The 15,869-nt window shown below is 39.7% G+C and overlaps 1 protein-coding gene across 7 annotated transcripts in view; it reads right to left on the reverse strand.

The window, feature by feature from the left end:
- NELL1 (neural EGFL like 1) overlaps positions 1–15,869 on the reverse strand; it is a 1,046,196-nt gene that overhangs the window by 224,510 nt on the left and 805,817 nt on the right. For all 7 annotated transcript variants that reach the window (XM_044943466.2, XM_044943468.2, XM_025286290.3 and 4 more), the window contains one exon: positions 12,749–12,844. In XM_044943466.2, the coding sequence (XP_044799401.2) occupies positions 12,749–12,844 (96 nt within the window). The remainder of the gene's footprint in view (positions 1–12,748; positions 12,845–15,869) is intronic.

The raw sequence follows: 15,869 nt of genomic DNA on the forward strand, positions 1-15,869 counted from the left end.
TTGAGAAAATATTTGTGAAGAAAAGCTGCAGTTGAAACTGAAGTGAACAAGGGAAGATGGGGGCTGGAAATGGTGGGAGGAGAAAGAAAGGTGGAGAAAGAGAAGCAAAGAGTTCCAAATACTGCCCAGGTCTCTCTGGGCAGAGACCTGCAGTAGGATCACAGCTTTGAGAAAATCTAAAAAAAAAAAAAAAATCAGTGTGGGAAAAATTCAAGATATTGATTATAACTTGAAATAGGAAAGGGACTCACGGGGAGAGTCCAGGTGGGAGTTTACACCAAGAGGCACCGGAAACCATTTCACGTTTTTCATCGAGAAAAGGATTTGATTATATTTGCCTTTTATAGGGATTATACTAGTGGCAATGAAACAGAAAGAACACTCTTTCGTGAAGAAAGAACAGGATGTGGGACCTGAAGACTTGCCCTCTGCTATCATTCCAAGCAAAATCTAAATGATGATGGTTTCGACTAGGCAAAAGAATAGAGAAAAAACAAATAGATTGTGATGATTGATTGAATGGGAATATGAGGAGAAGAAAACCTCAAGGATAATTCTGATTACATATGATCTAAAAGTACCAGGGATGAAGGTGTGTGATTAACAACAATAATTTTCTCATTCTTTCTAAGATATTATCTTGATGACAGTATTTTGGTTTTGTAGACTAATATAAAACTAAAAGAGATTCAAGTATCTTTATTCAAAAGATGTTTTGAGCAACGGTTGTGTGCCAAGTGTTGCCCCAGTCCCTGGAAAGACAGTGGCAATAAGACAAAAAAAACTCTTGCCACATGGAGTTTATATTCTGGCCAGGTAGTTGGACCAGTCAAGAAAAGCATTACTGATAGCAATACAACAGACAGAAAGGAAGAGCTCTTTTAGTCAGGGGTGAGAGTCTTCCTGAGGAAGTAGCAATTGAACACAAATCTGAATGATGTGAGGGAGCAGATCATGAAAATATTTAGGAGAAGAACATTTCAAACAACCAAACTATAAGGAAAAAATGATAGGAAAACAAGAGATTCAAGTAAGGATGCTTAAAATCCACCCCCTGAATGGTGAGGACAGAGAAATAACAGGGAGAAGAGCCCAGAGCATGTCGAGTCATGTTGATCACTATAAAGATTTTGACTTTTACTGAGGAAATGGGGAGCCATGGAAGGTTTGGAGCAGAGAAATGACTGGATCTAATCTATGTTTCACATTATCCCCTTGACTACCATGTTATGATTACAAAGAGGACAGCTGTACAGCAGTGGACAGGAAAAGAGTTTGGAGGTTTTGGCCATAATCTAGATTAAAGATAATGATGTCACGTGGAGAAGTGGTGGTAGTGATCATATGATGCTTGGATCCCAAATATATCTTGAAGGCAGAGCAAAGATTTAGATGTGCACGGCAAAAGAAAGAAGTCAAGGACAATTTCAAGATCTTGACCCAGAGAATGGGAAAGGGTAGATTTCATCACCAACTAGAATGAGGAAAACTATGGAAGGGATATTTTGAGAGGGAATAGATCAGGAGAACTCAAATAATTAGCAACCCTCAAAAATCAATCTTTTCCATTACAAGCACACCTTTTATATGTACTTGGTTCTATTATGCTTTGCAGACATTGTCTTCGTTACAAATCGAAGGTGTGAGGCAACCCTGTGTCCAGCAAGCCTATTTGCATCATTTTTTTCAACTGCCTTTGCTTGCTCTATGTCTCTGTGTCACATTCTGGCGATTCTCAAAATATTTCAGACTATTTCATTACTGTTAAATTTGTTACAGTGATCTGTGATCAGTGATTTTTGTTCCCTTTGAAAATCGTTTTACTGAAGTATGGTTGATCTACAATGTTTTGTTAATACAGCTATTTCTTACGTTACCACTACACCTCACTGAAGATGATAGAATTTTTGAGTAACAAAGTAATTTTAATTAAGATACATGCAGTGTTTTTTGAGATATAATGCTATTGCACGCTTCGTGCATGCATGCTCAGTCGCTTTAGCTGTGTCCAACTCTGTGACCCTATGGACTACAGCCTGCCAGGCTCCTCTGTCCCTGGGATTCTCCAGGCAAGAATACAGGAGCGGGTTGCCATGCCCTTCTCCAGGGGATCTTCCCCACCCAGAGACTGAACCTGGGTCTCCTGCGTCTTCTCTTTTGCAGGTGGATTCTTTACCACTGAGCCACTGGGGAAGCCCTGCACACTTAGTAGACTACCATATAGTGTCAAATAACTTCTATATGCACTGGAAAACCAAAAGACTTATGTGACTTGTTTAATTTTGATAGTCCCTTCATTGCAGGGGCCTGGAATTTGAACCTGCAGTATCTTTGAGGTACACCTGTACTTTAGTTAATATCAGATATTGGTAATCATTGGTAATATTCATTGGAAGGACTGATGCTGAAGCTGAAACTTCAATATTTTGGCCTCCTGATGAGAAGAACTGACTCATTTGAAAAGACCTTGATGCTGGGAAAGATTGAAGATGGGAGGAGAAGGGGATGACAGAGGATGAGATGGTTGGATGGCATCACCGACTCCATGGACATCATGAATTTGAGTAGGCTCCGGGAGTTGGTGATGGACAGGGAAGCCTGGCGTGTTGCAGTCCCTGGGGTCTCAAAGAGTCAGACAAGACTGAGTGACTGAACTGAACTGGACTGATTGGTAATCAACACATAAGTCTATATGTGTGTTGTAGGCAGAGATAACATTAAGGCAGAAGCCATCAATAAGGTGCATTTCAGTGACCAGAGTAGTTTAGAATGAGCTGGGATTTGAGATGTCTGAGGAGGAGGAGGAGATAAAGCTGGCGAGGCAGGCAGAGGTCCAATCATGGAGGTCTTTAGATATCATGCTGTGGAAGATGGACTTTATCTTAAGCACTGAGGAGGTACTGAAAGGTTTTCTTAGCAAGATTAATAAAGTAATCTTCTAGAATCTCCCCTCATGGACTCAATCTTCTTGGCTAAAATTGCTGCCACACATAGATAACTTTAAGGTCTCTATAAAAATGGAGAATGCTTTAAAACCACATTAGTCTGCCAAGCTTGAAACTTCTTATCTTTTCAAACACCACCAAAATGAATGCATAGATACTGCTCTTTGATTCATCACATTTTGGACCCAAGGCAACACTTTCAGGCAACTACCTTTTCTAATCAGTGCATCCTGTTAGGAGAAAGTGATGCAAATTGCATGAGTTTATATTCTTTTTTGGTCAGGCTAGTGGCTTCAATCAGGTTTTTTCCACATGATCTACAGTGCATTAAGTATACCTGGATACAAACAATTCCAGGATACTAGTTACCAAGAAAAATTTGCAATTTCTGGGTTCCAGTTGGTCATATTTTCACAGAAGCCTGGATTTCCTTTCTGTTTAGCCATTGTGCTTCAAGTTACAGGGGCTTTTGAATTTCCCAGGACAGGGGATTAAAAATGAGCCTATGAACTCAACTCCTGACTTTCACAGTTCAATATGTATGAGCTTGCCTGGAGGGGAGGTAAAACTGCTTGTCATCTAAATAGTCAGGAATTATTTTCCGCATTACTAACTAGACAGGTAATCCCTAATAGCTTTCATACATTTGATGGGAAATGTCAATTTATTAAAATGATTGGTGCCCTTCACTTTGCTTCCTGGGAGGCAAGCTGGGACAAAACTACTGGAAACACACAGAATTTCTATACAATAGTATTCTTATGAATGGTATGCTTGTTAATGACATTTTTCTCCTTCATCTTCAACATGATAAACATTCACTTAGGTCTCTTTTAAATGAGATTTCAACTGGAGTCATTATGACTTGTGATCCATAAAATGAAGAGATGGGACCATGTGAAATTTTGGGTCTTTGTGTATACTCATTCATATATTCATTTACTAAATATTTGTTGAATTCAAATGCAATAAGCTATTAAGACTGGACGTTTCCTCTGTTAGAGTTCTGATACGTAATAATATGCCATGTTTCAAAGCTGGGTGCTAGACTACCTTTATAACACTCAAAAATCAGCTGTGCCTACATTAACTATTAACCACTCTCCAACTCTGCAAACAAAGACCTAGAAATTCAAGCAAGGGATGGCAATGAGGCCAGAAGTGTGGACTTGGTTAGAGAGAGCTACCTGGCATGCTTCCAGTTTCAGGTCATCCGCTCTTTTCCTTTCTCAGGAACAAGAGGTAAGAATATCCACTGTAAACTCATCCCAGGGTGACAGTCTTCAAGCTTAATCTAGAAATATCCCCTCCATGGTTAGGTACTTCCTGCTGCTGCTACTGCTAAGTCGCTTCAGTCGTGTCCGACTCTGTGCGACCCCATAGACGGCAACCTACCAGGCTCCCCTGTCCCTGGGATTCTCCAGGCAAGAATCCTGGAGTGGGTTGCCATTTTCTTGTCCAATGCATGAAAGTGAAAAGTGAAAGTGAAGTTGTTCAGTCATGTCCGACCCTCAGCGACCCCATGGACTGCAGCCTTCCAGGCTCCTCTGTCCATGGGATTTTCCAGGCAAGAGTACTGAAGTGGGGTGCCATTGCCTTCTCCAGGTTAGGTACCTAGCAAATGGTATTTGACTTCTGCTTTAAGAGTCTAAATGTTAATGCCTGGGTCTGAGGCTGCCTCTGTCATAAAGTAGAGAATTAAAAAAAAAAAGAACACCTTAAGAGAGAATTTCACTTGTAGTGAAGGAGGGGGAAAGTATCTCCTTTCCTGAAATCCTACAAAAGAGCTTCAGAGCATCACCCGAATCATGTTAATCCTGCAGAGTAAGGGAGCCACAAGAGAGAAGTGGCCTTTCACAAGCTCAGAGCTACAGAAAGATGAAAGGACTGTCATGCCAAGCGAACTTTATTTGGATGTCCCTCGTGACCAAAGACCCTCATCAGAGCACTTCACTGAAGACGAACTGGCAACTACGTATCTCTTATCCAGAGAGCCTCAATGCTACAAAACCACTGTACTGGATGCAGGAGATCTTATTATCTTTCCCATAAAATTATGTCACCTAGGGTAAGAGTCTTGATACATAGGCATTTTACAATACAATACTGAAAGGAAAAAGGCCAAGTACCTCATCTCCATAATGCAGACTTCTCAGACTGTGGCAGGCTGATGAGTGGAGTGTGCCAGGCACTCTACCACATGCTTTAAATAGACTATCTCATTTCACCTCACAGTAATATTATACAATAAATAAAACTGCTAAAAATCCTGTTTGTAGTGGCAAACTGAAGCTTAGAAACATTGTATTACATATATATCACTGAATATTGAAAGTTGCTCAGTCATGTCTGTGGGACCAGACATGAATGGGACCCCGTGAACTATACAGTCCATGGAATTCTCCAGGCCAGAATACTGGAGTGGGTAGCCTTTCCCTTCTCCAGGGGGTCTTCCTAACCCAGGGATTGAACCCAGGTCTTCTGCATTGCAGGAGGATTCTTTACCAGCTGAGCCACATGGGAAGCCCATTACAAACATACACACACACACACACACACACACGTATATGTACACACACACACACACATATATATATAAAACCTCCTGAGAGTCCCTTGGACAGCAAGGAGATCAAACTAGTCAATCTTAAGGGAAATCAACCTTTGAACACTCGGTGGAAGGGTTGATGCTGAAGCTGAAACTCCAGCATTTTGGTCATCTGATGCAAACAGTTGACACACGGGAAAAGTCCTGGACACTGGCAAAGACTGAGGGCAGAAGGAGAAGGCATCAAGAGGATGAGATGGCTGGACGGCATCACCGATGCAATGGCTATGAGTTTGAGCACACTCCGGGAGATGGTGAGGGACAGGGAGGCCTGGCGTGCTGTAGTCCATGGGGTCGCAGAGTTGGACATGACTGGGTGACTGAACAACAGCAACATGTATAACCAATACCAGTCCAATACCACAGATTCTGGTAAACACACTGTACTATATGTGTGTGCTCGGTCATGTCCAACTCTTGCAGCCTATGGACTGTAGCCTCCCAGGCTCCTCTTGTCCATGGAATTTTTCAGACAAGAAAACTGGAGTGGGTCTCCATTTTCCTCTTTGAGGGGATCTTTCCCACCCAGGGATTGAACCTACTTCTCCTGTGTCTCTTGCATTGGGAGGCAGATTCTTTACTATGAGCGCCACCTGAGAATCCCTTGGTAAATAGTGGAGTCCAACTAAAATTGAGCTAAAATGACTGCAAAGACTGTGCTCTTACTCCTATTTTTATTTATTTTTCTTCTCACCTTAGGCGCAACAAAGATGTTGAAAGGAATATATAAATCAGTGCACATAATCAAGTGGGAGATTATGGTTTATTGTTCACAGAGGAACATAATTTATTTAGCCTTGCACATTATCTGTTATGTTTAATTGCCCTTGAAAGCAGGTAATGTGATCAAGAGGCAACAGATTATTGGCAAGTGTATAAAATCTGGATTCACTCATTCATGGGTGAGAACCTCAATTCCACTACTGACTGGCTTGAGTAACACTTATACCCACCCTCATATATATTCCCAAGGGTGGGACTAGCTTTTCCTCATAAGAAATAACAAGCGCAAACGGTTTGGACTCATTATCCATGGGTAGTGGGCTGACGCAAGTTTCACTTCACAGAGTCTAAATAATTCATGGTGGCAGATTTCACAGCAGAACACAGGTTTCTGTCCTTCCGTCTGGAATTCTTTACACTCTCCCAGGCTGAATCTTTGTAGTCCAAATCATGGTTTGTGAACCAAAGGAAACATTCCCTACAGATATACTTGAAATGACTTGAAAATTTGCTCTGTACTATGGAGATGAGAATGAAAAATGGTTTCAGGTATTTTTCCAGATGTCTGAAACCCTGTAAAATGGTGAGCCTGGCAGGACCATGAAGAGGGTTTTTAAATACTTCCAAGGAGTTCTGAGCATTCAGAGCTCCATTTTGGAGCCATAGAGAAGTGCATCAGATCTTTAACTCAATTTCTCCATCACAGCTGGAAAACTAATATGGAGTGGATGGAATTAAGATGAGGAGGGGAGTAAGATACTAGAAGTTCAGCAACTGAACCCAAGACTGAGCTGCTTTAAATATGAATGACCTTAGTGTTAGCAGGGCTGGACTCTTCCCAGCATCCACTGCAATGCCTCTCCTCTGTCATTCTCTTTTTTCCTGGAAATATCCACTGCAGGGAATAGTTCTTCAAACAGATTTATACTCATATCACTTTAATAAAAATGTTAAGAGTATCTACATCCATCCTCAATGGGTTCAACTGGGTGGGCAAACTCTCAACTCCTGGTTTGTTTCATTCATTTGATTAGTCGCTAAGTTGTGTCTGACTCTTTGTGACCCCATGAACCGTAGCCACCAGGCTTCTCTGTTCATGGGATTCCCCAAGCAAGAATACTGGAGTGGGTAAGAATTCCCTTCTCCAAGGGATCTTCCTGACCCAGGAATTGAACCCACTGCATTGGCAGGGGAGTTCTTTACCACTGAGCTACCTGAGAAACCCAACTCCTGGTACTTCTTTTTATATGATGTCACAGAAGTCCTGCTTACTCTTTCCTAGGGATCTATTAGCTACATAACAATAGCGCAACATTAATAATAGAAGCCTCCATTTGCTGAGTATGCATCATGTATGTGCCATATAACCTGAGAAAACTCACCCTGAGAAAAGTTAAATAACTCTCCTAACTGTTATGAATTTGCACTCATTCTCCTCCCAAATGCCCTGCCCATGGTCCTGTGATACCCTGCAAGAAAATATTTTCTTCTCCATTTAGAAAATGGAGTTATTATCCACACTTGAAAAGATTCAAACATGTTCTCCAAAACAAAGGTGGGCAGAGCGATAGCAAATAAATGAAGAATTTGCCTGCAGTGCAGGAGTCTCAGGACATGGGTTCTATCCCTCAGTCAGGAAGATCCCCTGGAGGAGGGCATGGCAACCCACTCCAGTATTCTTGCCTGGAGAGTCCCATGAACAGAGGAGCCTGGCGGGTTGCAGTCCATGGGGTTGCAAAAGTCAAATACGACTGAAGTGACTTAGCATGAACACTTGGTAGAGTTCCATCAAAATTGGGGCAAAATGTAAAATTTGGAAGAATAGACAAATTGCTGTTTCTGACCATTCTTTTTACTTGGTGGATGGACCATATGCTCAAGGTAAACTATTACCCTCTGTCTACCTACCTACAGGGTTCTGAAGCACAGGGAAAGAATAGAATAATTATCCTGCAGAAAGTCATTTCCCTTTAGGAAAGGCAAAACGTTGACAGTCACTGAGAAAAATGAAGTCCTTTTCATGAGTTTTAAGTTCTCTTTATGTTAATCTTTTAAAAAACCATTTCTTATTATAAACATAATTTATAATTATTGTAGAAAATTAGAAATTTCATATAAACGAAATTGAAAAAAGCAACTCCTAGAATTAATATCACAAATGGACAATGCTATTCAACTTCTTTGCTATTTATTAATTTTCAAGAAATAGATTCATAGATACAGGGAACAAACTAGTGGTTCCTCAGTGGGAGAGAATTGGGGCAAGGGCAGGAAAGGTAAAGGAGATTTAAAGGTATAAACCATTAGGTATAAAATAAATGAATGACCAAAATGATCTCCAGCACAGAGAATACAGTCAATATTTTATAGTAGCTTTGTATGGAGTAGTCTAGCAATATGTCAAATTACTATGCTGCACAACTGAAACCAATAAAACATTGTAAGTCAGCTATACTTTAAAAAAAAAAAAAAGAATTTTCTAATTATAGCAAACCTGAAGTAATTCTAAAAATCCTGAAGAAATGCTTTACAAAATGCATTCTGTCTCTTAGAAAAGCTTATAGTTTTATTAGTAGACAGACAGATAGATATATTTAAAAGTGCTACATCTATATCAGAACTTGTCAGCACAGGTAACTCTGCCTTCCTGGGGTATTTGGCAATGTCAGGAGACATCTTCGATTGAACGGCTGGGGGTAGGTTCCTAATGGTGTTTAGTGGGTAGAGTCCAGAGATGCTGCTAAAAATCCAACAATGCATAGGACAGCCCTCTGAAACAAAGAATTATCTGTCCAAAATGTTAATAATGTCAAGGTAAAGAACTCATTCACTAGACAAGCTTGACAACTTAGGTTGAATCTCTTTGTTGCTTGCAACTTTACTTCATAGAGGAGGATACTATGCTATTTTACGGTGAGTAACATATCTCTGAATTTAGTATAACTCTTTGATATTATATTTGAGAAGTCTCTAGGACAACTTTGGATTGTTTCATTTGGTCCTCTGTTCGGCTACATCAGTGCGGCATGATATCCTTTTAGCTCTCTAGGATGACAAAGAGATTTTACTCATGGACCTTTTCTATCCTGAGAGTAATACAAATATTCTTCCTAGTTCTCCACTCATCTCTCTCTGTATACGTCTCCATGTTAGATGTGAAACCAAGTCAAGGCCAAGCACACAGAGAAGGATCAAAGGGTAGGAGAGAGGAGGGAACACAGGACGTTGTCCAGAAACCAAGGCAGGTGAAATGTTTGCTTATCTTGAGTGGGGTGATGAAAAGTTTAAGTTTACTAAAATCTTATCAATATAAAATAAATGCAGAGTTGTTCATCTCTGTGTTATACATCAAACATGAGTGTGATTTTCAACTTCATTATATTTCAGATACGCATTTTATGATTTAGTTGAATACACTTGAATTCTGAAAGGCTATCACAAACAATGAATAAAGCCAACAACAGGAGGCAAGGGCAAAGAAAATATTTTAAAAACTAAACATAAGTAGATTCTAAATAGCTCAAATGAGACCATTTAATTAGCCATAAAATTAAAATCAAATAAAACATTTAGTGTAATCATACCATAAGACATTGACAATGCATTTACATTTCTCCTTTGCACCTGTGTCTCACCACATCTAGCATCACTATTCAAAGGCAAGTGGAATTATTTAATGTTTACTGCTAATAGTGAGCATGGCAAAATAATTCCAACATGATACGATGCAGTTTTTAAAGAGTCCCATAATTCACATAGATCCCTTGCACATAATCGATTGAAAAAATATGTACTTTATCCAAAAGATCTCCTGGAATTAGAATACTGGTCAATATGGTTTTGCTACAAATGGAAGTTAATATCACATATAGAGAAACCTTATTCTATTTTTTTTTCTTTACTGCAACTGTATACATTTTCAAGAGTAAGTAATTCTCAATCTCTACTTTAATATTCTTCTAGGAACCTATGACCTGCCAATGTCTGTCTGTCTTTTGCCTCTGGTCTTGATTTTCTCCTTTACCTTGATATTTTCTGTTCCACATTATGGACCAGAATGTAAGTACTGATTCAATCAGCCACTTATTGAGGAGAGGAAAGTACAGAGGTCAAATCAGCAAGCCATGAGAAACCATAATTAATTCTTCCTGGGCTGACACTGACTCAGCTCTGGTCTAAGATCAATGCTGTCCTCCAATTCTTTATGAAGTAAAAAGAAGAACTGCACAGTGGATTCTCTGGTTAAATATCACCGTGACAGTATAATAATGACTGGTTTATAACAAGCAAACCGAGGTGCTTGATGAAAGTGTAAATTCATGGACCCTCCCCGACATATTCACCAGGAACCCAGATTTTATAGGAAGTTCATGCATTATCCCTTTGGAACACACACAAGGGTTTATAATGTAGTTTGTGGAAGACAAGTTGAGTTTTATTCTCAATTCTAATACTGACTCCATAGAACTGCAGAAGTTACTTAATCTACCCATGCTTTTATCTGCCATCTACAAAGTGGGCATAATAATGTCTATCTCTTTTGTTTGTTCTAAATACTAAAATACTCCCTTAAAAGACATAATGCATAATTATTACATGATAAATGGTATATCATTAGTAATATTAAAAATCCATCATCAACAATATTATATCATCATCACCATTCTGTCTCCATTAATTCCTATATTCTATAATAATTTAAGAAATGCATAGCAGTTTTAGAGCAAATAATGAGGAACTTTTACTTTAGTGGCTTTTTTTTTTTTTTTAATTTTGCTGCTGCTAAGTCGTTTCAGTCATGTCCGACTCTGTGCGACCCCATAGATGGCAGTCCATAGGCTCCACTGTCCCTGGGATTCTCCAGGCAAGAACACTGGAGTGGGTTGCCATATCCTTCTCTGATGCATGAAAGTGAAAAGTGAAAGTGAAGTCGCTCAGTCATGTCCGACTTTTAGCAACCCCATGGACCACAGCCCACGAGGCTCCTCCGTCCATGGGATTCTCCAGGCAAGAGTACTGGAGGGGGTGCCATTGCCTTCTCCGTTTATTTTAGAAAACCTAATTAAAATCTAATGTACTACAATAAGGGCCTGTGGGCTAAGCTACTTTGCTTTTGACAAGAATCCTTCAGTTCCACATGGCAATTCTCTTCTGCTCAGAGGCAGAACTTGGCTCTTTTATACGTCTTTTTTAAAAGACAAATCAAGTAATTTTACTTAATAAATATGATCTAATTTGTTGATAATTATCACAAAACATGGGAACAATAATACACATTGTAGATTTCCTTGTTGAATAATGTATGTAGTTAAATTTTGACTCTTTTTAAAAGGATCAGGCTGCTTTAGAAATACACAGGCAGTACAATGTAATATGTTAAACAAGTTGGGGGATAATAAACATGCTAATTTAAAAAATTAGCATCTAAATTCAGAAACCTTTAACATGAAGGAAAGGAAGCAAGAGCTTTGCATAGATCTTTGGCATTAGATGAAAACATACTCCCCTCATCTAATAAAAAGCATGGTGACTACAGCATTATATTTCTGTTTTTCTAAGCTGTACTATGAGAATGTCCAGTTGAGTGTGATATTCCAGACTTAGAAAAACATAATACAGTGATTTTAGCCTAATGAAACTCATGGGGAAATACACTGAAATATTTACTTTTATAAGGCATAAACAAACCTCTTGTTTGCACTAATACATACATACTGGTACATTGGCATTGAATACCAATTTCATTAACATACAGGAGGACTTCTTCAATTGATAAAAGAACTGGATTTCACCAAATACTGCCCAGTGTAAATACTACATTTATAGAAAGCTGCACATAATGGACTCTTATTAATAGTAACTGGCTTATAATATCAGGTCCATGAATGATAAGGTTCTTAGTAAACCACTGTTAGAATAAAATCGCAAGCACACCAATAAGCCTGCTGCTGGAGTTATTTAATGCACTATTACTCAAGGAGCATGTGGTTCGAATTTACATTCCGTGGACACAGCAGATTGTTACAGCTCTAGTGTTTGCCTGTGTTGCTACCCAATAGACGATAAGTAGGGCAGGTCAGTTCGTCAGGCTTTATATCTGCTGCTGCTGCTGCTGCTAAGTCGCTTCAGTCGTGTCCGACTCTGTGAGACCCCAGAGATGGCAGCCTACCAGGCTCCCCTGTCCCTGGGATTCTCCAGGCAAGAACACTGGAGTGGGTTGCCATTTCCTTCTCCAGGCTTTATATCTAATTAGCGCCAAAATGCACACTGCAAATGTTAGCAGGGTAAAGATTCGACTTTACTAAATTAGACACAGTGGAGAGAGGGCAGATGAAGTTCTGTTTTAGAGGGAGGATGTCTATGACACAGTAATCAAAAGGTACTCAGCTTTGGGAGAGCCGCATCCACCAACAAGATGCAATGTGTCAGGTCAATCTACAGTACTACAGCCCTAGAGAAAGAGCTTCCTTACCTTTCTCGCAGTGGCTTCCTGTGAATCCAGAAGGACAGATACATTTGTTGGGAGCCATGCATGTTCCACCGTATCTGCAGCCTTCTTCGCAGAATGCTGTCACAAAAAAAAAAAAAAAAAAAAGAGAGAGAGAGAGAGATATTTCTCTTAGATAAAACAGCAATAAGGAAATTCATAGTAAATAGCTGCTGCTGCTGCTAAGTCGCTTCAATCATGTCTGACTCTGTGCAACCCCAGAGACGGTAGCCCACCAGACTCCCCCGTCCCTGGGATTCTCCAGGCAAGAACAATGGAGTAGGTTGCCATTTCCTTCTCCAGTGCATGAAAGTGAAAGTGAAGTCACTCAGTCATGTCCGACTCTGTGCGACCCCAGAGACGGTAGCCCACCAGGCTCCTCCGTCCATGGGATTTGCCAGGCAAGAGTACTGGAGTGGGTTGCCATTGTCTTCTCCGATAGTAAACAGCAGGTTTATTGAAACAATTCTTTGTTACACAGGGAATACATATCATTGGTGACACATGTAAAAGTTTCAGTATACAAAAAACAAATAAATATAATAATACCTATTTCACTTTTACATGCAATCCATTGAAATAATGGATGTAAAGTACTTGATGCTAAACAGGAGCTAGTATGAAGAGCTATTAGGATTGCTGTTAATATGACTATTGATACACTTGAAATCAAAGAATATATTGAAGAACTAGAAAAACAGAGTTGGGATAAAGATGAAGGCATTTAAAATATTATTTTATAGATACTCTTTTTACTATGCATTTTTATTACAATAAAAACATTTTTACATTGTTAAACTATTTTCAGTAGTCAATACAATTTCTAAAAACATAATAAAGTTAACTAATTGCTTAATTTTGAATATTTAAGATGTTTCCAACATTTCTATAATAAAGACAATGTCCTGTCCTTATAGAAAAAAAAATACTTAACACGTTTTGAATTATTCCTTTAGGGAATGTGCCTCAATGGAAACATGCTAAAGATGGGTGGACTTCACTTAGCTTTTTGATAAGAATTGTGAAGTCATCCTAACCCCATCTCAGCACTACCCTGCTAACCTTCCCAGACCAGATTACACACTAGCAGAGCATAGCCCCATAAAACTCTCCTCTGAAGTATTAAATATAAATTTTATTTATGAATAATTGGTTATCATCACCTCTTCCATCAATTAGACTGCAAGACCAATCATCAGTTCAGTTAAGTTCATTTGCTCAGTCGTGTCCAACTCTTTGCGATCCCATGAATCACAGCACACCAGGCCTCCCTGTCCATCACCAATTCCCGGAGTTCAGTCAAACTCATGTCCATCGAATCAGTAATACCATCCAGTCCTCTCATCCTCTGTCGTCCCCTTCTCCTCCTGCCCCCAATCCCTCCCAGCATCAGAGTCTTTCCCAATGAGTCAACTCTTTGCATGAGGTAGCCAAAGTATTGGAGTTTCAGCTTTACCATCAGTCCTTCCAATGAACACCCAGGGCTGATCTCATTTAGAATGGACTGGTTGGATCTCCTTGCAGTCCAAGGGACTCTCAAGAGTATTCTCCAACACCACAGTTCAAAAGTATCAATTCTTCAGTACTAAGCTTTCTTCACAGTCCAACTCTCACATCCATACATGACTAATGGAAAAACCATAGCCTTGACTAGATCGACCTTTGTTGGCAAAGTAATGTCTGCTTTTGAATATGTTATCTAGGTTGGTCTTAACTTTCCTTCCAAGGAGTAAGCATCTTTTAATTTCATGGCTGCAATCACCATCTGCAGTGATTTAGGAGCCCCCCCCTCCAAAAAAAATAAGGTCTGACACTGTTTCCACTGTTTCCCCATCTATTTCCCATGAAGTGATGGGATCGGATGCCATGATCTTCATTTTCTGAATGTTAAGCTTGAAGCCAACTTTTTCACTCTCCTCTTTCACTTTCATCAAGGGGCTTTTTAGTTCCTCTTCACTTTCTGTCATAAGGGTGGTGTCATCTGCATATCTGAGGTTACTGATATTTCTCCCAGCAATCTTGATTCCAGCTTGTGCATCTAAAATGGACTGGAATGGGTAAATTTGACTCAGATGACCATTATATCTACTACTGTGGGCAGGAATCCCTTAGAAGAAATGGAGTAGCCATTATGGTCAACAAAAGAGTCCGAAAGGCAGTACTTGGATGCAATCTCATAAATGACAGATGATCTCTGTTCGTTTCCAAGGCAAACCATTCAATATCACAGTAATCCAAGACTATGCCCCAACCAGTAATACTGAAGAAGCTGAAGTTGAACGGTTCTATAAAGACCTACAAGACCTTTTAGAAATAACAACCCAAAAAGATGTCCTTTTCATTATAGGTGACTGGAATGCAAAAGCAGGAAGTCAAGAAATACCTGGAGTGATGGGCAAATTTAGCTTCAGAATATGGAATGAAGCAGAGCAAAGGCTAATAGAGTTTTGCCAAGAGAATGCACTGGTCATAGCAAATACCCTCTTCTGACAACACAAGAGAAGACTCTACACATGGACATCACAAGATGGTCAACACCGAAATCAGATTGATTATATTCTTTGCAGCCAAAGATGGAAAGCTCTATACAGTCAGCACAAACAAGACCGGGAGCTGACTGTGGCTCAGATCAGGAACTCCTTATTGCCAAATTCAGACTTACATTGAAGAAAGTACGGAAAACCACTAGACCACTCAGGTATGACCTAAATCTGTATGCAGGTCAGGAAGCAACAGTTAGAACTGGACATGGAAAAATAGACTGGCTCCAAATAGGAAAAGGAGTACGTCAAGGCTGTATATTGTCACCCTGTTTATTTAACTTATATGCAGAGTACATCATGAGAAAAGCTGGACTGGAAGAAACACAAGCTGGAATCAAGATTGCTGGGAGAAATATCAAAAACCTCAGATATGCAGATGACACCACCCTTATGGCAGAAAGTGAAGAGGAACTCAAAAGCCTCTTGATGAAAGTGAAAGTGGAGAGTGAAAAAGTTGGCTTACAGCTCAACATTCAGAAAACGAAGATCATGGTATCTGGTCCCATCACTTCATGGGAAATAGATGGGGAAACAGTGGAAACAGTGTCAGACTTTATTTTTCT

Source organism: Bubalus bubalis, chromosome 5, assembly GCF_019923935.1.
Source record: "Bubalus bubalis isolate 160015118507 breed Murrah chromosome 5, NDDB_SH_1, whole genome shotgun sequence".
Taxonomy (NCBI): domain Eukaryota; kingdom Metazoa; phylum Chordata; class Mammalia; order Artiodactyla; family Bovidae; genus Bubalus; species Bubalus bubalis.